The sequence below is a fragment of the Equus quagga genome, chromosome 11, assembly GCF_021613505.1.
Source record: "Equus quagga isolate Etosha38 chromosome 11, UCLA_HA_Equagga_1.0, whole genome shotgun sequence".
Lineage (NCBI taxonomy): Eukaryota > Metazoa > Chordata > Mammalia > Perissodactyla > Equidae > Equus > Equus quagga.
The window spans coordinates 59,856,420-59,884,091 of record NC_060277.1 but is presented as its reverse complement, the minus strand read 5'-3'; the positions used below and the strand labels follow the sequence as shown (position 1 = coordinate 59,884,091).

The 27,672-nt window shown below is 48.7% G+C and overlaps 1 protein-coding gene across 2 annotated transcripts in view; it reads right to left on the bottom strand.

Annotated features, from left to right (window-relative positions):
• The window catches only part of PMP22 (peripheral myelin protein 22), a 32,306-nt gene extending 8,577 nt beyond the window's left edge, over nt 1-23,729 (bottom strand). The window contains exons 1-4 of one of the 2 annotated variants that reach the window (XM_046677035.1): nt 23,570-23,729; nt 19,208-19,319; nt 17,850-17,946; nt 731-871 (exon numbers count right to left, since the gene is read on the bottom strand). In XM_046677035.1, coding sequence (XP_046532991.1) covers nt 731-871; nt 17,850-17,946; nt 19,208-19,285 — 316 coding nt within the window. In that variant the 5' untranslated portion in view covers nt 19,286-19,319; nt 23,570-23,729. Of the gene's footprint in view, nt 1-730; nt 872-17,849; nt 17,947-19,207; nt 19,320-20,963; nt 21,121-23,569 lie in introns of those variants that run through there. The other variant, XM_046677034.1, reaches the window with a different exon arrangement.
• Nucleotides 23,730-27,672: the final 3,943 nt, after the last annotated feature.

Below are 27,672 nucleotides of genomic sequence, written 5' to 3'. Positions count from 1 at the left end.
GTTGGAAGATGCCACCCTCTGTAATAGAAGCTTCTAGAAGTCTGCACATTTTGCATACGGGTAATCTGTCCCATGGGGGAACTTGAAAGCAGTTTAGTGGGGAGATGGAGACCACTCATGTTCTCATGGCCTCATGTTTGGAAATGATGGCACATTATGCAGAGGTGCCAAAATGAAGACACCTGAGGATGACAATAGTAAATCAAAGCCAGTGGGCTCTAGGAGCTGGAGTAAAGGAGAGCAAGAATTTGTCAGCGCGGCTTCATCGCCGCTTAGAGGTAGGAGACACATACCTGAGAGCAACCGTGGCAGCTCTCAGCAGCACAGCAGGGCCATCTCCATGCTGAAGCAGGGCTGGCTCCTTGGGCAGACTGTAATCTACAGAAATCCGCCCTAAGACTGGCCCTTGCTCTACTGATACCCTCAGCATTTGCCTCTGATCATGTGCCCCCCTTGCAGCTTAATTCCTGGCCATAGGTCTAACTCGGTTAGGGACCTTCCTTCCCGAGCCCCTAAGTCTTGTTTCCTATACACCTCATTCCATGGAGAAGCGGAGATTTCCCAGATTCTAAGGTATATGTACACACACACACACACCCCTGTACTTTACAAAAACCATCCGATGAGCAGACTCATGAACATCAGCCATTCTAGGACCACATCTTTCTACTTATTGACCATTTCATAACCTCAGATAGGCCCAGCTTCTACTTTATTATGTCCAACTTACCAGCAAGGATCTGGAAGATTCCAGTGATGTAAAACCGACCCCCCTTGGTGAGGGTGAAGAGCTGGCAGAAGAACAGGAACAGGGACAGGACGCTGAAGATGATGGACAGGATCATGGTGGCCTGGACAGACTGCAGCCATTCTGGGGGGAGGAGACACCAGGTTAGGAAAAGCCACCATGGCCAGGGAAGGGCTCTGCCACGAGGACTGTGGGGCCTGGCGCACCCTGAGCCCTGAGAGCCACAGCGCTCCCAGGCAGCAGGAGCCCTCCTTGACGAGCAGAACTCAGACAATTCGCTTTTGCACTCTTAAAAGTCATTCTTTATTTCACCGCTTCTCTTGGAGAAAAAATGTATAGTACATGTTTAACTGTGGACACTGTAAGAAAAGACTGTAAGAAAATATCTGGTGCCACCACCAGGAGTTAAACTCAAGTTAAAATATATCAAATTCCAGGGGCCAGGCCCCAGGCGTAGTGGTTAAGTTCTGCCTTCTCTGCTTCTGTGGCCTGGGTTTGCAGGTTCGGAATTCAGGCACGGACCTACACCACTTGCCAGCCATGCTGTGGTGGCGACCCACATATAAAGTGGCAGAAGACTGGCACAGATGTTAGCTCAGAGCTAATCTTCCTCAGCAAAAAAAAAAGAAGAAAGAAAAAAATTGAATTCCCTTCCAGTGTTTTTGCCAAATGTGTTATTTACATATATGTGTGTGTGTTAAAGAAGGTCCAAGACCCTCCCACTGCCTCTCTTTTCTTGTCCTCAGGGGTTTTTGAAGGGCTTATTGGAACCCTTACATTCCGAGAATAGTTTAAAACCACTGTTCAAAATATCAGCATCCCCAAGGAGATATAGAGATCATGGGGATGGCTAGGAAGAAGAAAATGGCATTGGAGCCAAAACTAATTTTGTAGAAAATTAGAAGAAAATGCTGATGGAGAACAGCATGCTTTATCTGGCTATTAAAATCCATTTGCTCGGCCAAACTGTATCATGTCTTGGTCAATCTTGATCCTTGTCATTAGCCTCAGCACAGAGCAGTCTGTGCTCAATCAGACCATCAGATAGGACCATGGATTATACTTCTGCATCTTTGTTGACCCCCTAGCCTTAGATCAAACCTCGAAGCTTCCAACTGAAATGCAGGCAAGAAAGAGAATTCTGCAGTTCACCATTGACTGCAAAATAATGTCACTTCAGCAAGGAAGCAGAAGAGGAAACACTGGGTTCAGCACTCAGAGCACTACGTGTCCACCTCGAGAGCCGCAGCAGGCCTTGCCCGCCTGTCACTGCGTCCTTTCTTCCAAGTGCCAAAGAATCGCTGGGGCCGGCGCCGCTCTAAACAAGAAAAAGCGACTGGAAGAGCCACAGGCTTTTACCCCCTCAGCTCAGTAACTGGCTGATGATGGCTTAGAAAAACACGTCAACGCTTAACACGTATTCAAAGGTATGAATCCTGGATGGTTTGTAATTAATAACCGAATAAGATGAACCTGGCTCGAGTTACAAACAGCTCATGGCAGAATTTTAAGGGTGCTGGTGAGAGTAACTGTTACTACTGTTTCACGTAAGACTTTTCCAGGCACCGACTGGAAGCATTTTAGAACTGGAAGAAACGCGAGAGATCCACTAATCCCACTCCTTTGTATGAAAGAGATCTCCGGGGATGTTTCAAAGAGCCCAACTGGCTCAGCCAAATCTGGGAGGCCTTTGACTCCAGTCTAGTATTCTTTCCACTATGACGGAACACGTGCTTCTTTTATTTCTCAATTTCTTTGTCAATTAAGGTAACAAAATAATGTCTGATGAGTTGTGAGCCATCTTGACTTCATTTTTATATATCCCTAATTAAATCTGTTTGACGTTATCCGACATGGTCATTCTTCTGGAGGAGCAGTCTGCAAACTAATGTTGCCATAATATTATTTTTAAAAAATAAACCAATTATCCAGCACTCTGGTAGGTGAAGTTAGCTAATTGAAAGAAATCTGAGACCCAAATCCAGAACTAAAACAAACAATGATTCAGTTTTGCTGGGAAATGTCCTTCAATGTGCCCCCTCATAAGGAGCAAGCCTGGTGCACATTGATGTCCTAGATTTCCTTCTCCAATTCCAAGATCTTTACCTTAGCCTTTACCTGCACTTTCATTAACAACAGGAACTTGTATCAGACCTCATATTTACAGGAAACTCAAATCTTACATATTAAATCTACATGAATTGGAAAAGTCTCTTAGATTTAATAGAGTAACTAAATCCTTCGAGAAACTTCTTTTACCCATAATTTGAAATTTAGTACCAACCCCACAACAACTGAGTTATTTTGCCATTAGCTGTTTCTCATATCAGATCAGAATTAGGGGATCAAGGGAATTTTTATTCAGTGAGCATTTGTTGAACACCTACTGTTTTGAGCCAAGCCCTCTGGTTAGCTCTGGATGATACAAAGTTGAAGAAGTTTTTCAACCATAAGCACAATAAATAAAACACTTATATGAAGATAGTAAGTCCAATTACTTACTATATAATCAATCACAATATATGTGAATGGGTTCAAGTCACCCATTATAAGATGCAGAATTTCATCTTGAATTATATAATTCTCACCTATAGTCTGATACAAGAGATACACCTAAAACAAACAGTCAAAAATCAAAAGATTTTAAGAAGAGGCGCCAGGCAACTAACAGAAAGAAAGCAGGTGTAGTAATAATAGCATCAGACAAAACAGAATTTAAATTGAAAAGGATGAAAGCGGTCAAACAGGGATATTTCGTAGCAAAGAAAGATACAGTTTACCATGAAGAAATAACAGTCATAAAACTTTATGCATATAATAATATGGCCTGAAAAAAGCATAAGGCAAAAAATAATTGAAATATGAGAAGAAATTGATAAAGCCACAATCTTAGTGGAAGACTTTAGTGTATCTCTCAGAACAGATAAATCCAGTAAATCAAAAATACAGTAGGACATAGATTATTTCTATAACAGGATTAACCAATTCAATTAATAGATATATCAAAAATTTGTATCCAAAGAAGAAATATTATAAATCAGATTCAAACACACATGGGACAGTTTTACAAACTATGTAGTAGGCAGCAAGAAAATCTCAAAGAAAGCAGACATGATATAATCACAACTAAAGGCAAACAGAAAGTAGAAATTAAAAGCAAACTAGCCAAAATAAATTTGGAAATTTAAAAATAGTATTCAGGCAATCCCTTGGACAAAGAAATCGAGATGAGAAGTAAACATTTCTGCAGCAAGAAGGATATTGAGATTACCACATGGCCAACCTGCAGGTGGTACCCAAGCAGCCCTCAGAGGGAAATACACACCCTTACAGCATTTATGAGAAAAGCAGTGAAAAGAAATGAACTAAACTTTCAACTCAATAAATTAGAAAAGAAAGAATTAAATCAATCTAAAATTAATTGACAATACTGATAAAAGCAGAGATTAATGAAATAGAAAAAATGAGACAAAAATACAGTCAATTAAAGTATCTGGTCCTTTGGTGGGGGGATCAATAAAGTAGACAAATTTTATTAAAGCACATAAAAGAGGTGCTAAAACAGATGGGGCTGGCCTGGTAGCGTAGTGGTTGAGTTTCCACCCTCCCCTTCAGCAGCCCAGAGTTTGTGGGTTCAGATCCCAGGCACGGACATACACACTACTCATCAAACCATGCTGTGGCAGTGTCTCACATACAAAATAGAGGAAGACTGGCACAGTTGTTAGCTCAGGGTTAATCTTCCTCACCAAAAAAAAAAAAAAGAAAGAAAGAAATGCTAAAGAAACAGAAACATACTATGTTCCTGGATAGAAACGCTCAAAGTAAAGATGCCACTTTTCTCCAAAGTAATCTACAAATTCAACGCTATCCTAATTAATATCCCAACTGAAACTGGACAAAATTCTTGAAAAATTTATTTAAAAGACAACGAGCAATAATAGCCAAGAAAAATTTTGAACCAAACACAACAAAAAACAAAACCAGTGAGGCAGGACATCACCTACCAGATGTCAAACATATAGATATACAAAGCTTATATCATATTTATAATATAAAGTTTTAGCAATTCAAACAATGTAGTATTAGCTATGAAAGAAAAATAAAACAATGGGATAGAGTTAAGACTTTGGAAATATACTGTAAATTTAGTATGTAATAAACAGAGAGTAACATAAACAGTAGGGAAAGAAGAGAACAGATAGTAAGTGGTGTTGGCTATCCATTTGTCAAAAAATGAAATGAGATCTGTAGTTCACATCATTCACAAAATTCAATTCCAGATGCATCGAAGAGCTCTGTGTAGAATTAAAAAAGCATGTGATTCACAAAGGAGAAATATGCATGGCCAATAAACATACCTAAAGGTGCTCAACCTCACTAGTAACCAGGAAAATTAAAGCAAAATCCACAAGGAATGTGACACCAATGTTTACCCACCAAATCGGCAAAAATCAAAAAGTTGATATCAACAGAGTCCATGTGTGACAGACACCTCTACGCGTTCTTCACAGGAACAATAATTTACTAATCCTCTTGTGACCAGCAATTTGGCAGAATACATTTATATTAAATATATATGTAAATAACATAATGGCTACAATCTCACTTACCATATCCTGGATAAATACTCAAACATATACTCAAAGAGAAATGAATAAGGGTATTCATTGTAGCATCATTCCCATGAGTGAAAATAAATTAGGGTATATCCCCACAATGGAATATTTTGCAACAATTAAAAAATCATGAGTTAGAAAATGAATGACCTTTCAAAGATCTCAAAGATAATGAAAAGAATAAGGTGTACACACAACATGATGTCATTCTGTGAATATATACCAAAAAACTATATAGCTAGATATATACACACATAAGCATGCATGTGTGTGTGTTATTCAAAAAAGAGCCAAAGATGTGCCAAACTGATATCAATGGTCACCCCGGGAACCAGAGCTGGAATGAAGGTCAGTTTGGTCAAGAGGGCCTTCCACTTGATCTATATCATTTGATTTATTTGTAATAAGGAGAATCTTTTCCTGTAATATTTGAATAATTAAAACCAAGTTAAAAGGTTACAAGGTAAAGAAGACACGGCAGTCAATAATAAGAGCCGCTGGAATCCTGGGCAGCACTGAGCTTGCACATGCAGAGAGTAATGGGACTTATCCTTTCCTCAAATGCCATTGAGTCAGAAGGTACACATGCACAGCCAGGGGAAAACAGAGTTGAGCCAAGAGGAAGCAGCCTCCATTCCAGCCCCAAAAGGCTGGCTGAAGATTCAAAAGCCCTGTCGGTGTTGTTTGAAGGGAAGCCCACAATGCCCTGAGGAGATTCCGGAATTCATAGGACATTGCCCCAGAGCCAGAGTCATTCTCTGAATGGGACTAGACTAATGGCGGGCAGTAATGGAGAGCGCATAGCACACCCTCGGGCGTGGCAGGCATTTGATCCGTTGTGAAGATTCGCGAAGCCTGACTCCCCCAGCAGGCAGTCATGTGCGTGGGTTACAGCAGCCCAGGAACGGCTCTCTAGACTAGCTCTGCTGACCACCTGCTTAACTTGCCACTTAACGTGCTTTTGGCCTTGAACTCCTCTTCTCTAACACGAGGTCCTAGCTATCTCATAGGGTTGTTGTAATGCTCAAACAAAAGAATGGATATAAAAGCTCTGTTAAAGGAGGATGCAAATAATCCTATTTCAAAGGCTGATGTTGAGGGTCGGGGAAAATAAGCAACTGACAGACTGTTCCAGGGTATGGTTCCTGGGGCATCTCCATCTGGGTCACTCCAAGAAATGGTACAAAAGGGGACCACAGTGTTCACATAAGCCATATTATTAGGGCACCAATCAGAACTCCAAAAAGTACTTTGATGCAACTTTGGGATCAGCTCGTATCTAATCTTTAGCACAAGGGTCAGCAAATTACCTGGGAAGAGTCAGACTGTAAATATTTTAGGCTTTGCAGGTCATACGGTCTCCATGGCAACTACTCAACTTTGCCGTCTTAGCACAAATCAGGCTTAGTCACTGTGTAAATGAATGGGTGTGGCCCTTTCATCCAATCCAACCTTATTTAGCCATCAAGCAATGGGCCAGATTTGGCCAGCAGGCTACCGTTTGCCAACCTTTGCTAAAGCCAAACAAGTCAGATGTACAGAAAATAATTATTAAAGTTGAGAGACCTGAGATGCAAGGGAAAAAGATGCCCATTACAGACTTGTTGTATATAGACGGAACCTAATGACGGAACCAACATTCCAGGTGGCAAACCTGAACTTCTACCCAAGCCCCAGTGCAATTATACTCTTCTTCTCAACCTGCAAATTCGCCATCATTAGCAGAGCCCCTGATGAGCGCCGCTGTCATTCTCCAGGCCTCATTCAGTGCCTGGTAAGTATTTGCGGAATTCCCAATGGCAGTGTTTGATCTCCAACCTTGGTGCTGAGCACAGGAACTAAAAGCCCTAAAACTCTTTGCAGTCCTCCTGATCTAATGAGGGAGTCAAGTAAAAGGGCTGCTGACAGCTTTCTGATGTGGGCCGTGGCTGCAAGCAGACCCAGTTCCCCCAGCAGCTAAGGGGAAGCTTGAGTTGCACAATGATCAAAGCTCCCTTCAAGGTCAGATTCCAGCTGCCACAGCAGCTAAGCAATGAAGGAAATACATCTGCCCCCTCAGCTGTATTCTTAGCCCGGGGCCGACAATCTCGTGAGTTAAGGGCTCAGAAAGGATGAAGCACTTTAAATGTACCAGTTCATCTGCGTCTTTCTGCATCCTTCATTACCAGCATGGAGCCAGCCGCCTCTCTCATCCCCGGCCCCACCTCGAGTCCCACTCTGGGCAATTCATAAAAGCTTTCTGACTCAATTAAGAGAACAAATTTTCTTGAAAATGCAAGGAAGGACGGTTGCATGAAAGTCAGAGCATAAATTGGGGAGGCCATTAGGGAAAAAAGCCAGGAGGAAAGAGGCCATCAGGGGATGAATCACAAGTGGAGGAGATAGTGCCACCCGTTTGCATAATGCTGGGCTGTTTTCAAAAGGCACATGACCATCAAGGCCTGCTCCCCACCCTCAAACCTCCCAACCCACTGCCATCACACAAACTGCCATTTTCCCTACGTCTCCATATAAATGTCATTCCAGAAATAGCTGACTTGCCAAGAGTGCTCCAGCCTAAACAATGTGGCCTTTGGCTTACGCATCGCCCACCAGCTGGAGCATGTGCAGGGCTTCACCTTCCTTCCCATCCAGACCAGCTGGTAGCTTTCAAATGGGGCTCAGGTCTCAGGCCGCCTTTGCCCGTGACCCGTGCAGAATGCAAGTCCGAATGCGGTTCTTGCCCACAGACATTGGCCCGGAGCTCTCGAAAATGAGGAAGGCCACACGGGAGGCCCTTTCAGAGCACAGTCATGGGGGCATTTTAACGAGAGCAAAACCTATGGCTGGCAACTAGTGAACGCAAACGGATCAGCAGGTAGGAAGAACCTTCGTGTCAAGGTGTGCCAGCTAAACCTGATGCCATCACTCAATGGACTGCGCTCCTAATTACGAGGCTCTGTGGCGGGCACAGGAACTAGTTTATCTGAATATAATGCAGCCATCGAGGCACCTGAGGTTACCTGAAAATATTAAGCTGTTTGAGGCTTCCTTTATTCACTGGTTGGAAAACTCTAGTAACAGGAGGACCAGCTTGGGCTGTGCTTCCCAAAGGATTATTGTCAGAAGACTGACTCTACCAGTTGATTAACAAACAAACAGATGGAGTGGGTTCCAGGGTCAAGTATATTGACCTTCATCCTTGGGCATTACGATATACCATGAAATAGTAAAGGCTACAAGAACATTTGCCATGAAAAAAAAAAGACAGCTTAACTTTTAAATTTTAGTGTTTTTCAAATTAATTTATCAGAGAACTTTTTGTTTTTCTTTTTGTTTTTGTTTTTAACAGACCACTTAGAAATGCTGGGCTTGGCCGTAGAAATGACAATGGAGAGGAGAGAGGCATTTTTAATTGCCTGATCATGAGCTGCACTAGTGGAGAATGTACAGGGGGGATAAGGGATTGACTGGGTTGTTTTCAAGATCTTTGGGCTTAAAAGGCATTCTCCATATAAAAATAATCAGAGGCCCCCTCTCCTTTTTAGTCCTAAAGTATGGAAAAAAAAAAAAAAGGCCAAGCATCATGGAAATTAAGAGCTAGGATCAATACAGACCCCAGCCCACCAGCCACAGTAAACCACCCACCCTTCCCCAAGCACAGTGCCCTTCTCGCCTCCCCTGCCCACTGAAGATCTACCCAGTTTCCAAGGACCAGCTCAAAGGCTTCCTCCACTCAGGATGCCCCGTGTCACAATTCTATCCTGAATATGAAGTGGCCCCGGGACTCACATGACATGGTGGGCCCCCACTCCACGCCCTCCTCAACGCTCAATCCATTAGACAAGCAGGGCACCTGCCCAGGTCCCCAGTGTGTCAGAGGCAGCACCGGTGCAGAAAAGCAAGGACTCCTGAGGCCCAGTCTTCTGGGCTTTCCACTGCAACACACTAGGGTGCTGAGAAATTCAGTCACACGTTTGACATCTAGTGACGTAAAGGATCCTACTGCTTTCTTTCGGTGTTGAATCCACCAAAGATAGAAAGGGAGGAAGGATAAGGGGTAGGACAAATGGAAAGAGCTTCCCTTGTTCTCTGCTCATCAACCTCCCAAGCCAAACCACCGTGCCAGCTTCAGAGGAGCAAGAAGAGGCCCACGCCTGATATCTGGAGGCAGTACCTTACACAGCTGGCATTTCAGAGGAATCTCGGCAGCACCAGAGAAGCCACTGAAAGAAGGAAGCATCACCCAGAGGAGGGAAGACCGGGAAGATAAAGTGTAGTCTCCGAATATTTCAAGAGTCTGTCCAGGGATGCTACGGAGGTTTAAACTCCTTGAGGAAGTCTCCACCTGGTGAAACCCAAGTCTAGCACATCGGGCATGAACGAGGACAACCAGAAATGACTGCACAAACGAGGGGACAGACTTGGCTCTAACAAGCTCATTTCTTCATAACAACATCTCCTGGCACGCCTCCCACGTCACAGGCCACTCCTTCCCAATCACTTCTGCTAACTCCTTCCTGTCCCCCATTAACACCTGACGATCCCAAGACTGGATTCTGGACCCTGCTCCCTTCTTTCCACCCTGTCCTCTCGTATACTCCCCAAGTAATGTTATTCAGCACCACGACATCAGATACTCTCCTGTATAGACTCAGGATCCCCCATTTGAATTTCCAGTGCAGACCTCTCCCCGAGCTACAGATTTCCAAATCTAAGCGCTCTGCTGCCGTCTCCGATGGCCAAAACACAAATCCTAATTTCTATTCCTCCCCCAAAACAGCCTCTTCCTCCCTGTCTCCCCTATCTCAGTCTAAGACCCCATTGTACACCTAGTTACTCAAGCCCAAAAACCTGGAAGTTATCCCCAACAATCCTGTCCTAACCCCCCCACATCCAATCCATCAGCATTGTCCCCTTCTCCACCCCGTCTCCGTACCCAAGCCACCTGACCCACCTCCTACAGTTCTTGTGCGGACTGAATGCAGTGCTCTTAGAAGAGTACTGGGCAGCTACATGAGCCGCTGATATTCTTACCATCATCATCACCGTCACCATCATCATCATCATCATCATCATCATCATCATCATCATCACGCCCAGCCTGGACCACTGCCGTAGCCTCCTCACTGGTCCCCAGCCCCACCCTTGCCCCTGCCTGAAATACATTCTCCACATAACAACCAGAATGAGCTTTCAAATCACAAACCAAATCACGCCACTCTTCTGCTTAAATGCCTTCAATGATGCCCCAGTTGTCCCCCTCAGCACCACGGCCAGTGAGGCCTCAGCGATCCAGCCCCCACCTTCCTCCCCGCCTCACCCCACACCCTTTCCTCCAGCTGGCTCACTCAGCCGCACTGGCCCCCGTCACTGGGGAGCACACCAAAGTCTTTCGTGCCTCAGGGCTTGGCCCTTTCCATCACCTCCTGGAATTTTCTTCCTGCGGTTCTTCACATGACTGGCCCCTCCCCGTCTTTTAAGTCTCAATCCACATGACTATGGAAGGAAGAGGCCTTCTGTGACCAGCTGCTTCCTCCCCAGCGGCGGCTTTCTAGTTCATCACTCTATTTGTCTCCTGCAGGGCAGTTTCGACAACTGTTGATTTATTGTGTATTCTCTGGCTCCCCCAAGTAACTGTGAGCTCCACAAGAGCAGAGGCCTGGTCTTTCTGGTTCATCTCTGTGTGCTCAGTTTCTGGAACAGTGTGTGGCACATAGGATGTGGTCAACATATTTGAAGAATAAATGAATGGACCACATTGTTAGCTCTTCAAAAATGAAAGGGGCTCTCTTGAAAGGGAATGAGTTCCCCATCACTGGTAGGATGAGCACACGGCGGACATATTGCAGAGTGGTGTGAAGCTGGGTGGGACAGGGAGGAGGGACGGACTTGATGACCTCCCAGGTCCCTGCCGACGTTGGAAGTCTATGTGTGTGCCGGCCACTGCACACTTAGAAGGCTTTGTGCCAGACATCCTTCTCTCAGGCACCGAAAACCAACATCCACAACCTCAGGCTGCATCCTGGCCAATCCCTGCTCCTGAAATACAAGGGATGCTTTCTCAACTGTTACCAGATTTCCCCAGCATCCTGGGAATGCAACCGAAATCTTTTAAAAAGCAGAGACTGTAAGCTTCAAGGGCCATATGGTCCAAAAAGCATTCCAAATTAACTCCTGGATGCTGGCATCTGATGAGAGACGTTGAGGGTTGAAACACCAACATTATGACACCATATCCCATCCCCTGCCTCTCCTCGCCTGCCTCGGCATCCCACAAGCGCCTGTCAAATCAAGAGCCATTACTTGGGCAGATTTTGTGGGTTGGCCCGGGGAGCCGCAGAGATTTCAAATTGCAAAACATGAACCCATAAATGCAGAGGGCCTCCTGTGTTTTCTGAAATCTGACCAAAAGTTGAGCCACAGACGAGGAAGTGGTCTGATGCCCTTGCTGAAACGACAATGCCACCAAATGGATAAACAAGATACTCCGGAATCACAGAAGACGGAGACAACAGGAGACCGCCGTGCATGGAATCAGGGGCTCCTGAGACTGGCAAGATTTATTTTTTTCTAATTTTTAATCCAAAATATTGGTCTAATGCTGCCCAAAACCTACTGATTGCCACGAGTTTGTTGTTGTTATTGTTTAGAAAGGCAAGGCGATGAGTGCCCCTTTTCTTGGTTTCTGATCTTGGCTTGGATAATTTGGAGAATTCAAAACAAAAAGCATTAGTTCACTCAATGCAAGGCCAATGTTTTGCTGAACCTTCTCTGGTCAGGAGATTTTAAACTCCCCCATGCTATGAGGGCCTCCGGGAGTTAGGTGCCTGTAGGACTTGGGGAAGAGGAGGCGTGGCACACGCCCACCCCCAGGTGCTAGCCAGAGCTGCTCAGATCTTATTAGCCTGAAAGGCAAGGCTCCAGGACCTGGCCTCATCTGTCTCTGGATGGCTGGCTGCCACGTGCACGCTACCCCACAGGCCCTGCCCTCAGGCCCTGAGACCCCACTTTCTTAATCAAGGCAGAGAGAACCTATTTGTTACTCAATGCTAATTTCCTAACACAGTTATTTCCTGATTGTGAAGGTAAAAGATCTCAATGAGGAAAATGAGGAGGGCAGCGGAGGAAAAGAAAACCACGGAAGTGCTGAGAACCCCGCGACCCAGGATAATACTGGAAATAAATCGGTGCATTTCTACTTTGTAAGATTTCTGATATGTTCTGTCTTATAAATGCCCGGGACTGCTATTCCAACGTGGAAGAAAATAGACAGTTTAGAAACACATATAAGATAGAATAGATCTAAATGCAATTGTAAAAATGAGAGAGGCCTCCATACGCAGCAAACTCTGTACCAGAGTCTAGAAGGACCTATGGGATGGCTTGCCATCCTACCCCTTGCTCTCTCTGTTCCCACTATTCTGGACTGCGCTCTGCTCCTCAACTCTGCCAGGTTCCTTCCCTCCCCAGCAATCTTGTACCAAATGGTCCCTCTGCCTGGCACCTGCCACCATGTTCCTTTGGCTGACTCCTGGTCATCCTCAAGGGGTACTCCTCCAAGAGGCCTCCCCTCCCCACCCCAATCCCTCATTGCACATCACCCTGTTTTACTCTCTTAGTAGTTCCTATCACAGCCCCAAAGTATCCATGTTTGTTGACTGATTCACCCAGGAAAATGTAAGCTGTTGCTCACTCTTGTATCCTGGTGCCTACAATGGTGTTTGGTACATGGCAGGTGTTCAACGAATAGCTCTGAATGAAAGAACAGAGAAAGGGAGAAGGCACAGCAAGAGGTGGAAGTTCACGATCAAGGAACTAAGAAAAGGCTGAACTTCCAGAATGAAGGGGAGGAGAGATGGGAAATGAGACAATGGGGAAACAGATCATTCAGGTAGATTCCTAGGGACCTTAGTAAAGATTTTCATCTGAAGATTGAGACCAACAAGGTGCCTCTGAAAGGTTTTAAATTGGGAGTAATATAACTAGGTTTGTATTTTTTTAAATATCATGCTGGATTCAATGTGAAAAATGAGTTACAAAGAAGCAAGAAAGGCCAGGAGCTGGAAGGCTGCTGCCGCAGCTCTGACAAGTGACTGCAGGCGTGGCAACAGACAAGGACTGAGAGGGGCCTGTGGGACTTCTGATGCTTCTGGGAACGGAGGGAGAGGGAAACCGGCATCTCGCTGGCAGGGGAGGCAGAGTTCACTAAAATTCTAGAAACTGTCAAAGGAACAGACAAAGTGGAGGAGGATGAAGACCAAGTGGCTTGGCGGTGCCTCTAAGACACCCCAGTGGAACTGTCTAGTAGGAAGCTGGGTATTTGGGTCTGGAGTTCAGAAGAGAGGTCTGGACTGGAAGAAACAGAGATTCAAGAGACATCATGAAACAGTAGATTTCGTTACTGACTGGGGAGGTGGGAGAAAAAGAAGTCTAAGTGTTCTACAGTTTCCCATAACGGGTCACTGCAAGAATGTGGCACTGCTGATGGAGCCCAGGATACAGTAGAGATGGAATATTTGAAGATTCAGAAAACACTTGGGCCTTGCTCTGAAGTAGCCTAGGGCCCAGCAGAGCTATCGTAAAAGAGTACAACTGGCTATGGTCAAAGCCGAGGAGAGAAGCACTTCAAGCCAGGCTTTCTGCGAGGTGCATGCTATTAAAGGTCTATGAACTGAGAATGCCTGCTTCCCGCGAGGCTGAATGACTGCATTCTCAGCCTCATTATAACTAGGTGTGGCTGTGTGACTAAGTTCCAATAAAAGATAGAAACAGAAGTGTGTGGTCTATCTGGAGTTGTTTCATTAAAAGGGAGAGGGACACATTCTTCTCCTTCTCCTTTCTCCATTCAATTGCTTGAAGCATGGATGAGATGGCTGGAGCTCTAGCAGCCTTTTGATCTGTGAGAATGAGGGCCAAACCCAACAGATGGCAAAGAAACGAGCTAGAAAGTGCCTGATTCTCTGACAATTTCATGGAACTGCCACACCTATCTCGGGCTGCCTACTTCCAGACTTCCTTTAAAAGAGAGAGAAATAAACTATCTTATTTTAAAAAACCACTGCCATTTGAAGATATTTTGTTATAGGCAATCAATCCGAATCCTAACTTGCACCCTAGCCCACTGGTCTACCCGGCACCTGCCGTGCTTTCCTCTTGCTTTAGGTCACGTCACTGCCTTGACAAGGAACATCCTCCTCCTTGCCTGTGTTTATTTAAATCCCGCCCATCCTTCAGAGGATGGATCAAATTCCACCTCCCACACGAGACTTGCCTTCTTCTTCCTCCCCTGAACTCTGGCCCTGCCTGCCTGCCCCCAGTCCTTGGACATCGGCCTCCGCTGCCCTCACAGTGATTCATCCCTGACTCCTCAAAGCGGCTCAGGGCCATCAAGGGCAAGGTCCACAGCTTCCAGGTCCTTGTATTCCCTGAGCCCGGGCCGAGTTCCAGAATATACCCCCACCACTCCTCTTCCTCCTCCACCTGCAGCCAGGATCAGGATGGGGCCAGAAAGTGTGTTAAGAAATTCAGAAAATGGGAAGGCAGGCAGAGTTGAGAGCAGCTGGCAAGAAATCTAAAACTGCTCCTCATATCAAGAGGCAGCTTCGGGGGAAGGTCTGATCCGCCTCCTTCAAACTGTGTAACATTCACTTGGGACTACCCTGCCGTTGACGCGGCACAGGGCACGGTTCATACGGAAAAGAGAGCGACTGGCCAGGCCTGGAGAGGTGCTGTGCCCCGGCCCCACACACACAAAAACGAGCCCCTTCAGAAAAATAGCGGGTCATGCAAACCAACGCATTTTCACAAAGCACACGCACAGTGTATTCTTCACAAATTGATACCCACAAGGAATTACTATGGATTACTTAAATAAAAAGTATGTTGCAACCATTCTAAGAGCAAATTCAGACCAAGGTAAATCATTTCCAACTCATAGCGTTCATCTATAAAGCAGTCTAATTGTTAAAAATGATGTATTTTTTCAACACATTGTTTGTCACAGAAATTGTTAAACCCAATCGAAAAGGTACGGGGGGGCCCCGAGGATTGACTCCCCTCGGATCTGCAGGTATAACACAGCCAATTCGTCAGAAGATATCAGCAGAGATAAGGACACCTGGGGATGCTGAAATGGAAACTGCTAACTTAGAATAAGCCCACATCCAAATTAACCCAGCTTGCTAAAAGCATATCCAGATTTCCTCAAAATGCCCTTCCCGTGGGCACTGAGAAGACAGATGCAGAGCGACAACACTCAGGGATCCAGCCCACAGAAAGCCACCATGCGGATTTGGAAGCCACGCTCAAGATCCCATAATTATTGTAAAGGAACCCAAGAAGATGAGCTTGGCACACAGAGCCAGTTGAGAAACAAGAAGCTTCCTGATGTAAACAACACAAGCGCCTCTTGGAGATCTGCTGCTAGTGTGGTGCGGAAAGTGAGTCAACAACAGGCCAGGAGGCAAAGTTGCTCTCCTGCCTGCTGAAGGCTCCAGCACAATCTCGAGAGCTGCTCCTCTGTCGCCTCAATCTCTGTTGAGACCCAGCTGGGCTTCAACGCGCCTGCCAAATTGCCCCCTTCCGGGCCTAAGAGTCCAGGATTCTGTGCCAACCCCGCATGGCCAAATGCCACTTGGGAAGGGCGCCTGTGCGGCTGCCTGGTCTCAGGGAAAGCCTGCCCTTTGGGGCTGAGTCACCACGTGTGACCACCAGGTGTCAGTGGTGAGCGAGGAGACGCCCATCCTAGCCTTCAGGGAACCTCAGCCAGAGCCTGAAGGGGAGACACCGGATGCTGTGGCTTTGGGGACAAGCAGTGCCATCTCCTCATTCTCAGGCACTCATGAATATTTCAGTTACTTGGTTGCCAACTCACCATGCAACCTCTAGGACGGTTTTCATTCAGTATCCTTCACACACACAGAGGAAAGATTAAGGACTGCTCGGTTTAAAGACTGGGGCCTCCCCTCCTTTCCCCCCAGGAAGGTGGAAGCATAAAGCAGGCTTCTCCGCTCCTTGCCTATCCTCCCAAGACGTGCTAAAAATGACTATTCTAGCAGTTTCTCTTTATACTGAGGTTCGAGCTGTTCAGTTTGTAATGCTTCAGTGACAGCTTGGGTCTACTGGGTGCAGGGCCCGTGGGAGCAAAGTGCGGCAGAGAAACTGGACTGAGCAAGGCCAGAACTTAGGCCACTTCACTGCCTGCTCTGTGGAGCTGGATCTAAACTGGTTTCTCTCATCAGGTGTAGCATCTTCAACAGAAATACTGGATCTCTGAGTAGCTGCAGCAACACTGAAATCTGTACTGTATTGGTCTTTTACCCCCAGGGTATGTACCATATCTATAGCCTCCTCCTTCTCCAGGCCAAGGGCACATCCTTTGGAACATGAGACCATGCCGAGCCAGAGCCACTGTGTCCTCAACACCAAGCATTGTGGCCCCTTCCAGGGTCCACGTTACCACTAAATACCACCAACCACCAAAAAGAATGCACGCTATCTATCTCTGCCTCTCAGCATCCACAGACACAGGGCCCCCAGCTGGCACTCCTCCCCTCTGGGTACCTGAGGTATCTAGTGGGTGCCTCTGCTGCCAATTAACCCCTTAACTTGAATTCAAGTAGACCTGCTTTCCCATGTCTCATAAGCAAAGATGCTGAGGACAGAGGAGAAATACAAACTGGATGAAGGACCCTCCCACACTCAGTTTAGGGTTTTGCAAATAGCTTCAAGTCCCCGTCTTGAACAAGCAAACATTCAAAGGTTTTTTGTTGCTTTTGTTTGTTTTCTTTTTTGTGAAGAAGACTGGCCCTGAGCTAACATCTTTGCCAGTCTTCTTCTATTTTGTATGTGGGATGCCGCTACAGCATGGCTTGATGAGTGGTATATAGGTCCGGGCCTGCGATGTGAACCATGAACCCTGGGCCGTGGAAGCGGAGCAGATGAACTTAACCACTATGCCATGAGGTCAGCCCCCAAAGGTTTTGATACTAAGTGGCACCACTGAGGCCCAAGACCTGGAAAGGCAGTCTTGTAACTGGGAACCAAACACTGGCCCAACCATCCTTGGGACAGCCCCACTGTCACTGCAACAGGAAGAGGCAGGACATTTCTGGAGAGAGACAGTCACCAAACCAAAGACACCAGTTGGATCAAAAGTCCCAATGGGGTCTGCCTAAGATTTCACCATCATGCCCCCTTTACTGTTTATCTGTGTCAACATTTCTTCATTCCCGAGAAGCCTTCCACCCAGTGATGAAGAGGGAGCCAGGGCATTTCTCTAGGTAGAGAGAACATGCAACGGTTCCCAGGATCTCAGCTAAGCCAGGGAAACCACTGACTCTCTCCTTTGTCTTGGATTCACCGCCCCCTGTCACATTCTTCCCCACCCCAGCAACAACCTTCAAGCTGGTGTCTTCCATGAACAAGTGCTTCAGGTCTGGACTGAGAACAGTGTCACAGATAGAAAGGAGGGGCTTGCAGAGCAAAAAAGCCGGTCTCACCGTTTGCTGACGATGAGAAACAGTGTTGGACGTTGCCTGAGGTAGTGCTACAGTTCTGCCAGAGGTCGGTCGCATGTCCATTGCCCACGATCCATTGCTAGAAAGAACCAGACAACAAAATCAGGGGAGGTAGCGAGGAGTGAAGGAAGGGGGGAGGAGAAGGGCAAGGGAAGGCAAGGAGCAGCCTCCTCGACCCATCTCCCTGGCCTGCCCCCGCCCTGCCTGACGTTGCACAGCCAGAGGCCCAGGCACGCTGGACAGAAGACCAGGTGGCAGTCTGGCTCAGACATTGGGCTCAGTATTCAGGAGGGCCAGTGTTTTGCAAGCGAAAAGCACCTTGTAAACGGGAAAGGACCACACACAACAGAAGCTATTACATGCAGAGGTGTGTACTACAGTAGAAGGGGCCATGGACTCAACCCAGGACACCTGCTTTCAAGTCATTTCTTCTGCCTAGATCTCCTTCGGTGACATTCCCCAAGCCACCACCTCTCTGAGCCTACTTCCTTACTTACAATTCCTATCGATCCAACAACATTATGGGCACAGTTAAGATGTAATAAAGATACTTGTAAATGATAAACCAATTCACAAATCCTCAACATCATTGTTTCTCACTCTGACATAATTACTTCTCGACCTTTGAATCAGACAAGAAGATCAAGGCCAGGACTTGCCTTATATTAAGAGGCGAAAGCCACAGTCACTGGCTGCCTGAGTCTGTGCTCGTCTTTAAGAAAAGAGTTTCAAATCTAAGGTTCTTGACGGTTGATGGTTCTATAACACGAGTTATCCTGATGACTCTACTAAAGTAAAGTAAAGTGTGGATGCTCTACTAAAGAGGTCCTGTTTGCACATCATAAAGCAGACCTGGGACTGGGAACTCTTTTCTAGAAAAGCCGAGTTTAACTTTCCGATGGCAAGTCCTAAAGGGTGTTTACCAGCTAAGCCACCCATCTGAATTATGACATTTGGAGAAAAACAAGCCTTCATAAATACTCCACTTTCTTTCTCAAGAACCAGCATCAAGAAAAAATGCTAAACAAACCTATCAAATGAAGGCGAGGGACCCTGGATCTGCACCGAAGTTATGGGGCTTACAGAGAGGTCTGCACAGCCCTCCTAGTCCAGCACTTGCTTGCTTCCTATCCCTGAGTGTGCTCTGGTTTTCTCAAAACAACCGAAAAGGGGCAGATTGCCAAACTGCAAATTGCCCGGGGATGTCTGAGCCTTCTCCTTGTCTGCAACTGTCACACAGTCCTGAACTAGAGGGAGCACTGCTGGAATCGCTGCCCCGGAGGCCCAGCACTGGGTCAGCACTGGGCGCCCCGCCCGCCCGCTGCCCTTCGGACACTCACGCTGACGATCGTGGCGACGAACAGCAGCACCAGCACGGCGACGTGGAGGACAATGATACCCAGCAACAGGAGGAGCATTGTAGCGGCAAGTTCTGCTCAGCGGAGTTTCTGCCTGCCGGGAGAGAGAGCCGAAGCTGGACGTGAGGCCGATCGAAGCGGCGAGGGAGGGAGGAGCGCGCGGAGGGTCCCCGCGCGAGCAGAACGCCCGGGCCTGGCACTGCGCCCGCCCCCCGCCCGCCGCCTGCCGCCCGGGTTGGGGCGCCTCCAAGCCTCCCGGCGGCCGGCCGAGAGAGGGCAGCCGCCGACCGTAGGATCCCCGACCAGCGCTCAGCGGGGCCCGCCTGCGACAGAACATCTTTTGCTTTTGGAACAAAACAAGTGGTACGCACGTCTAAGTCACCCCAGGAGAAGAGGTTTTTCCAGAATAACGACCAGAGACCACAGCAGCCTCCACCTACCCCGGGCGCCTCCCGGGGACAGCCCAACTTGGGGAAGGGGACAGAAAGAGGAAAGCGCACGTTCCCCTGTGGGGTGGAGATCGAGGAGAGGGGTAGGCGCCCAGATTCCTGCGAGAGGCCTGGGGACACCAGCGGCGTGCCGTGCGGGAGCGCGCGGCGGCCAGCTGGTTTCCCAGACCCCAGTGCGCTCCGCGTTCCGCTAGTCTCCAAGTTTCCACCCAGTTCTGCCAGCGCAAGGGAGCCGTCCTGGCCCCAGCCGGGCCTGGCAGAGACACGGCGGCTCCGGAGAGACGGCGCAGAGCCGGCCGGGAAGTGTGGGGAGGAAAGAAAGGCCGGGGAGAGTCGCCCGGACCCTGCGCTTCCCGCCCGCCGCGCGCTTCCCCGGGCAGCCTCGCGGGCTGGGCCGTGCCGCTCCGGGCTAGCCCCACGCACGGTCGCCGCGGGACGACCCTGTCCAGCCTCGACGCTGCGGGACACAGGCCCAGGACTCTGGATGGAGAGGAGCAGATGTCCAGTGGGAAGGAGAGGCGGAGGGTAAAGGGTTGAGTCTCAGGAGAACTGCAGTTGGTCGGAGGGGGCAGGACATCTTCTATCCGAAGTTGTGCGGTCCTAGCCCTTCGTTCTACCGAGTGCGGAGCTTAAGACAGGGGTAACCTGTCAGAGGATGTGCAGGGCTGTGAAGGACCAGCTGCGTCTTGGGGACCATTTCAGGACAGTCTTGAGCCAGGGAGACAATGTTTCTGTAACTCGGTTTTAAAAGTACCCAATCCCAGACCCTTCCCTTCCGCTCCACAAGCAATACATTCAAAGGAACCCTGGAATGTTCGGGAAGAAATAAGCACAGTTTTCTGATGTATCCCAGAAGGTTTAAATTAAATCCAGTGGCTCCCAGCGCCGGAGAGGTACCAGAGAGGGAAGATCGGGTGTATGACTAGAAATGGGGAAACCACAGGCGTCCAGGACCCCCGGACGTCCACCTCAGGGTCCGCTTTGCCAGTGAGTCCCCGAGTAGGCGCCTCTCCAAGAGGCGAAAACTGCTCCGCCCCTGCCCCATATCCGGACCCCATCACCCGCGCCCCTTACGGTTTACAGAGCACAAGGCACTCCGCACTGTAATCCTACAGGCCTAGTAGGAACGATACGAGACAGACTGTGGTCTGTCTGCCGCGCTCGGGACAGAAAGCTCGGAGACCTGGCTAGTCCAAAGCCCGCGACTGCTCCGCGCTTTCTGGCACCATCGACGGAAGATGCCCACGTTTCTCCTCCATCTCCTCTACTTTCTCTACCAAAGCACTTACAGCCCAAAGGGATAGCTGTCGCCAATCCTCAGAACGGCCTCAGGCGCAAACTCGGTGCGTGCGCTCGGCTGCTGGCGTCCCCAAAGTCAGCTGCGCTGCGGGGCTGCGCGCGCGAAGCAAGGGGCCAGAGGGAGGCTCCCGGCGTTCCCCTTTAACGGGAACAACGCCCTGTCTGCGTCGCTGCAGTAGGGTGTGTCCCTGGGTCGGCGTGTGCTGGAGGGCGGGACTCGGGGAGGAGAGAGGGCAGGAGGGAGGGAGGGCAGTGACAGTTACACGGCCTTAAATACGCCTCAGGAGAAAGTTGATCAAAACCCTGCGACTTTTACTCGAAACTGGGAGGCAGCTGAGCTTTCTCACCTCCGCTTCCCCGGCTCCGCCGAGTTCGTGGAAACCAAGTGTTGACCAATAAACCGGCCCCTCCGCCCCCTCCGCCCCCTCCGCCCCCTCCGCCCGCGCGGGGAGAGCCCGCTAGAGGTCGCCCCCGCCGGGGCCCAGCTCCGGGCTTGGGGCGCGCGCACGCGGACAGCGCCCACGCGGGGCCCGAGGCTGGACTCCTCTCCTGCGGGGAGGGAGGAGCGGGCACGTCAGCGCTGGAGGACGTCCCTCTGCTGTCGGGTCCTGGTGCACCTGGCCTGCCCTGGCGTCTTAGCTGGGCACACCTGCACCACGCCCGCCCGCCCACCCTATCAGTGTCTGCTCCCCGGCATTGTACCGGGTTCCTAGGCTCTCAGGGGACCGATCGAGTGGGCCCTGCTTGGGTGAGAGTTAGAGGGAGGAGGGAGAGTCTGCCAACTATGAAACTGCGGGCCCTGGGGTCGGGCTCCTCGCAGCCTGGGTAAAACCAGACCACAACCTGGTATGCTCCAGGCGAAGTTTCCCTGGCTTGGCTCCCAGCCTCGGCGGGCATCCCCGGTCACAGGGTGGGGAATTGGCCATTTGAGGTGGAGGAAGAGCAGCCAGGGAAATCAGCTGATTCGCAGCCTCCTGAACCTGGTGGGTCCGCATTACAGAGATAGAGGCTGACCCTTCCGGGCGCGGCGCCGGTGCGCTGGGCAGGCCAGGCTTGATGCGAGAACAGGGAGCCCGTCTGTGGGTGTTAGAGGCCTTTGCCTGCTAAGGACTAACGCAGCCGTGCACACACACACACACACACACACACCCCTCTACTGGCTAGTGTACTCTGTCATAAAGCCTCCTCACTCTAAATGTCAAACAATTCCATACTATTTTAGTTTTTATTTGAAATAGCTGCTTATTGTAGCTAATTGTATATTCTTATTTTTAAGTAAAACTAAATTTTTTGAAAAACTCTTCAAACAATGGTCTTTTCAAAATTCTTATATTATCAAATTGAAAAAGAATACTTGTAAAACTCTTATTCAATGTCCGTCGTCTGGCGGTCACTTCAGCAGGACTTTACACATGTCCCTGAGGGGTGGTGTGGTCCGATGGTTAGGCATCCCGGCTCTGGGCTCAGACAAACCTGATTACCTGCTTGCTCAGGGCTGTGAATTTGAATTTGCCAGAGTTTGCTGAGCTTGGGTTTTCTCATCAGCAAATAGGAAATAATGCCTATTTTAAAGGGTTATGGTGATGATCAAAGGAGAAAAGGGTGTGAAGCAGTTAGCTAGGGGTCTGGAACATATTAAGGGGCCAGTGCCCAATAAGTTCTTGTCTTTATTATTATTATGTCGCATTTACCCCTCACAACAGCCGTTCCGGACAAGCCTGACCATCCTGAACTAGAATAGCTCATAACTCCCATAGGCTGGGAGCACATGTGTGAGCGGAATAACAAACTGAAGAAACGGAAGGATTTTCTCTCCTCCAGGGGTCATTTTATAGGTCAAGTTTGCCCTAGGAATTATTGCCTTGCTTTATGCCATCCAGACTTTTATTTATTTAACCAACATTTATGTGCTCACCATGTACCCGGGACTATTCTAAGCACTTTACAAATATTTAACTCAGGATTTTCTTTCTCTTCCTTTTTTTCTTCCGAGTAAACTTTTTACTGAAGTCTATACATCTAGAAAAGTGTGCATATTGTAAGGCATATCTCCTTTCTTCCTTTCCTCTGAACCCCATATTGTAATCAATAACCAGGACCCAGCACACCGTGAGCTGCGGGACATGGGAACCCATCCATCTTTCACTGTCTGGCTGGGCTCCCAGTGGTGGAAGACGAAATGCTGCCCAGGGCAGTGCTGAGCAGGCTTGGCCACACCCAGGGCCGGCCAGGGCCCGCTACAGGTGGAAGCTGCTCCCCAACCTGCTTCCAGTCTGAGGTCCCGTGCCAGCTGTGGGCACAGAGCGGTTTCCCATCAGGGAAGAGCACCTGGACCCCTTTCTCCCTTCAAATCTGGATGTACTGGAGTTTCTAGATGCTCTCAGGTGGTTCTTCTTGCCACCCCAGCCAGAGTACATGTCCAGCTTTTAACCAAGGATTTAAAAAATCCTCTGACTCTCGAGCCAGTTCCAACACAAATGCACAGTCTCCTCTGCAATCCTTTCCATTTGCGGTTTGCAGGGGTGGGGGACCGGGCTGCTCTCCGTGCAGCATAAGCACACACCACCCAGAGGCACAGTTTGCCAAGGAAACTCACCGGGCCAAACAGTGTAACCCCTTCCTCCGCGCGGCTTTCTTTGCAGTCAAAAGCAAGGGATGCGAAGGCAAAGCCCTCCCCACAGGGCAGCGGAGAGACCAGCGGCCGGCTGGCAGACTCTAAGCCCCACAGCTTCCAACCAGGCTCCCCGAGATGCTCCCTGGTGGTGCTCCCTGTAACTGAAGCCAGACCAGGCGTCTTTCCAGTTTATTCAGGGGCTGGTCCAATGCTGGGATATGTCATGGTGGCCTGAGAGCTTCTCAGCCTCTACTATTTAAAGAGACAGCGCCCAGCTTTGTGTACTCTGCAGAACACATCCCAAGAGACCCTGCAGGGCATGGAGAACCTGGAATCAACGGCGACAGGAGCTTTAGGTATGCCTGAAACCTGTGGTGCCAAGGCTATTCTCACTGCCAGAGCCAGCCCGTGTAACAGCGAGAGGCCCCCGGGTTCTCAGTGCCCTCCCCTCACCTCCAGGGAATTCTGCAAGGATGAAATCTATGTTGTGAAGGGTCCGTGTGCATAGTGTTATATGTGTGCAGATAGGGTTCCTTTTTAATCAAAATCATTAGAAAGAGCTCAAACATTGCACAGATAATCTCTCACAGCACCGCCCAGGGAACCAAATGTCTCCAAGTCACCATGTCAAGTCCACTTTGCTCTAACCCCCAGCTGGAAAGGGCCCCTGCTACCTGCCCTGTCTGTCTAGACCCCACTCCACCTTGCCATGCTGGCAGCTTATTAGAACGAAACTTGAGGAAATGGGTTCTTCCGGCTGTCTTTCACGTGCCCTTAAATCGAGTCATTATTAGATGTTGATCTTCACGTAAATTCACGTAAACTTCTATTGGAAACTTTCTAACCTGTCCGGCAGGATAGGCTGGAAGAGCCATGGAAATGTTACGGGGAGGGAGACAAAGGGAGGCACCGTGTTCTTCAGGCTCTTTGCAGCTTATACCCCTGCAAGCTCTCAGAAAGAGTCCTCTGCTTCTAGCAAGTTCTCCCGGGTGGAATTTCCAAGACAAGGGGACTTGGTTTCACTGAATGAGTTTCCTGAAATTCTGGTAATTTCCCTACCTCTTATGTCAGGGGTCCCCAATCTGGAGCACCCCGTAGAGTTTGGACGAGTCCCTCTTGGCCACACTTTATGTCTTTTTGGGCTCCACAGTCAGGAGGGGTCCAATTGGCCTCCTCCCCTGTTTGCTCTGCTCCCAGCCAGCATTTGCAGTCTCAGTGAAACGAGTTGGCCTTCTCCCTTTGTGGATGTCAGTTTTATTTCCCCAGCAGCGGTTCTGCTCCGCAGAATCACCTGAGAGCTTTGCAAACCGCCTTGCCCAGGCCTGTGCCCAGAGCAGCTGACTCGGTGGTCCAGGGTGGGGCTCAGGTGTGGGTACTTTTTAACGCTCCCCTGGATGTTCCCGTGTCCAGCTAGATTGTCACATGGAGCCAGGTGGTCTCTGGTTTCCTTCCAGTTGTCTTTTGTTGTCGAGCCCGAAGCGAGGTAAGGCCCGGAGTGGACTGCAGTGTTACACAAGTTATGGTTCACAGTCTTGCCAGACAAAACAGGGGCGTGTGTGTGTATATTTGGGGTGTGCGTGTGTCTGTGTGTGTGTGAGAGAGAGAGAGAGACGGGGGCATCCCTCAGTCCTCTTCTGACACGGCAGGAGGCTGTGAGCATGGTTTTCCAGCCTCCCCAGACAGCGCCCTTCCTGGGTGCTCCTCATAATCAGACTCTGAAGGCTGCATGACAGAGGCTGCTGCCCCTCAGGCCGGGACTAAGCCTGGAGACATCTGAGAAGATCATTTCTGCTCAGAAGAAGCAGGGTGGGTGGTGAGGAGCTGAGGGTCATGGATTTTGCTTCTGGCTGGATAGGGACGATCCGATCAGCCCTCCACCCTTCACGAGATCCACGTTCCGGGACCTGCTCTCCTGGCACTGGATTGCCTTCGATTCCCCCCGTCTCCTGCAACCAAGCCCAGAGGACCTGCTAGCTTTGGCTGTGACCCGGTTGACATCATCCTCGAGGCTTCAAGGCACCAGAGCTGTCACTGCTGCACTTCACTGGCCCCATCCTCCACGTACCAACTCACTTGTCTCCACCTGCCTGGGCCAGGCTCTCTGCCTCCCCACTCACTCAAGAGAGGACAATGCCGTCCTGGTCCTCTCTCCCCCTTCTGATGGCCCTCTTCTCAGCCAAATGGGACCCCACCCCGGGCATCTGTGTTAAGCAACGTGTCCTCAGATACATGGGGAATATCCACTGGGCCACTTGCCATATTAATGGATGCAATATTCACCAAATCACATTTATTATTGTTATTATTATTTTCCACACTTTATAGATCGAGAAAATGAGAATTAGGCAAACTTCTGAGGAAACAGTTAAGTCACAACAGACTGACTGATTCTAGCGCCCGGGCTGGTCTGCTGCACCATACCGCCTCAGCTTCTTAGCAATAAATCATCCATAAGTCGTTGATAAAAATCATAATAACAATGGGGCTGGCCCCGTGGCCGAGTGGTTAAGTTCGCGCACTCTGCTGCAGGCGGCCCAGTGTTTCGTTGGTTCAAATCCTGGGCGCAGACATGGCACTGCTCATCAGACCACGCTGAGGCAGCGTCCCACATACCACAACTAGAAGGACCCACAACGAAATATACAACTATGTACCGGGGGGCTTTGGGGAGAAAAAGGAGAAAAATAAAATCTTTAAAAAAAAAATCATAATAACAATGATATCTCATATTTACTTGATTGCTACTGTGTGCCAGACACCATTCTGAACATTTTACACAATTCAGATCATTTAATCCTTACAACAACTTTATGAAATAGGAATGCTATCGTCCTCTTTGATATGAGGGGGAGACTGAGGCACAGCAAGACATTGAGTAACTTTCTCAAGACACCCTGTAAAGAAATGACAGAGACCAGATTCAAACAGGCGTTCTGGCTGCAGAACCCGCCCTCCGTTCCCTGGGCTATTTTGCACCCTCCAGTGCTCCTCATTGTGCCCGGCATTCATGGCACATCTATACCTCTTCCATGGTGCTTCCAAGGACCCTATTATAATCTAATTTCCTTTTTTCACCAATGATACTGACACATTATACCTATTTACACTGTTTACATGTTTCTTTTTCCATTAATAAAGCAAGAAAATGTCCTAAACCCTCCACCGATTGCACCATTGTGAGTCTCCCTTTCAAGCGTCCTGCCCTATCCTGCCGATGGGGCCCTGGTGTCACACACCCATGCAATCCAGCGCTGGGTGGATCCTGCACATAGCTGACAGCTCGATTTCATAAGACCGTCACTGTCATCCTCAGGGAGTGGAATCTAAGCAGACTCTGGAAGTAGGAGGCGGCCCTTTTTTTCTTCACTTATAGTTACCAAAATCCTGTCCCATGTAGTATCTTATTTGACAGGGAATCATTATGACCATTTTCTGCGTGAAGAAACTGAGGCTTGGAGAATTTACAGTGTTTCCTCCGGGGACCAGCGAGTCAGTGCCAGGCCTGGAACTTGAAAGCACTTCCTCTGATTTCTGAACCTGTGATTTTTCCATTATGTGGACTCGCCAAGAGAAAACAGAGGGGAGTCTCACTTGGGCATTTGTCCAGTGGATGAAGCTGTCGGAGCGTCTGGCTCACCAGGCACTCGGTCAGTATCTGGCGAGTCTTTATACTACACACGAAGCCTTTCCTGTTTCCTCACAGCCAGCAGCCTGTGTGGGCGTTCTTGGCGAGGCCCAGACACAGCTGGTCTGAAAGGGCCCTCAAAAGTCAGGTTGCTTGTCTCATCCAGACTCATCTAGACTCTTCTGAGCAGCTTATTATTAAAGGGGAAGGAAGGAAGGGAGGGAGGAGAGAAAGAGAGGGAAGGGGAAGAGAAGGGAGAAAAGAAGGAACAGAAGGAGCCAGTTTGACTTCCATGAGCAGATCCTTCTATAAATGGACATGTTTGAAATTACGTCATCTCTGAGTCCCCAGAAGATGTTCTCTGTGAGCAACTCAGAAGCAGGTAGAAAGCAGCCTAAAGACACACAAACTCAAGTTGGCACGGGGCCATTCCCTAAGTTACATCTTTAAGATTTACAAA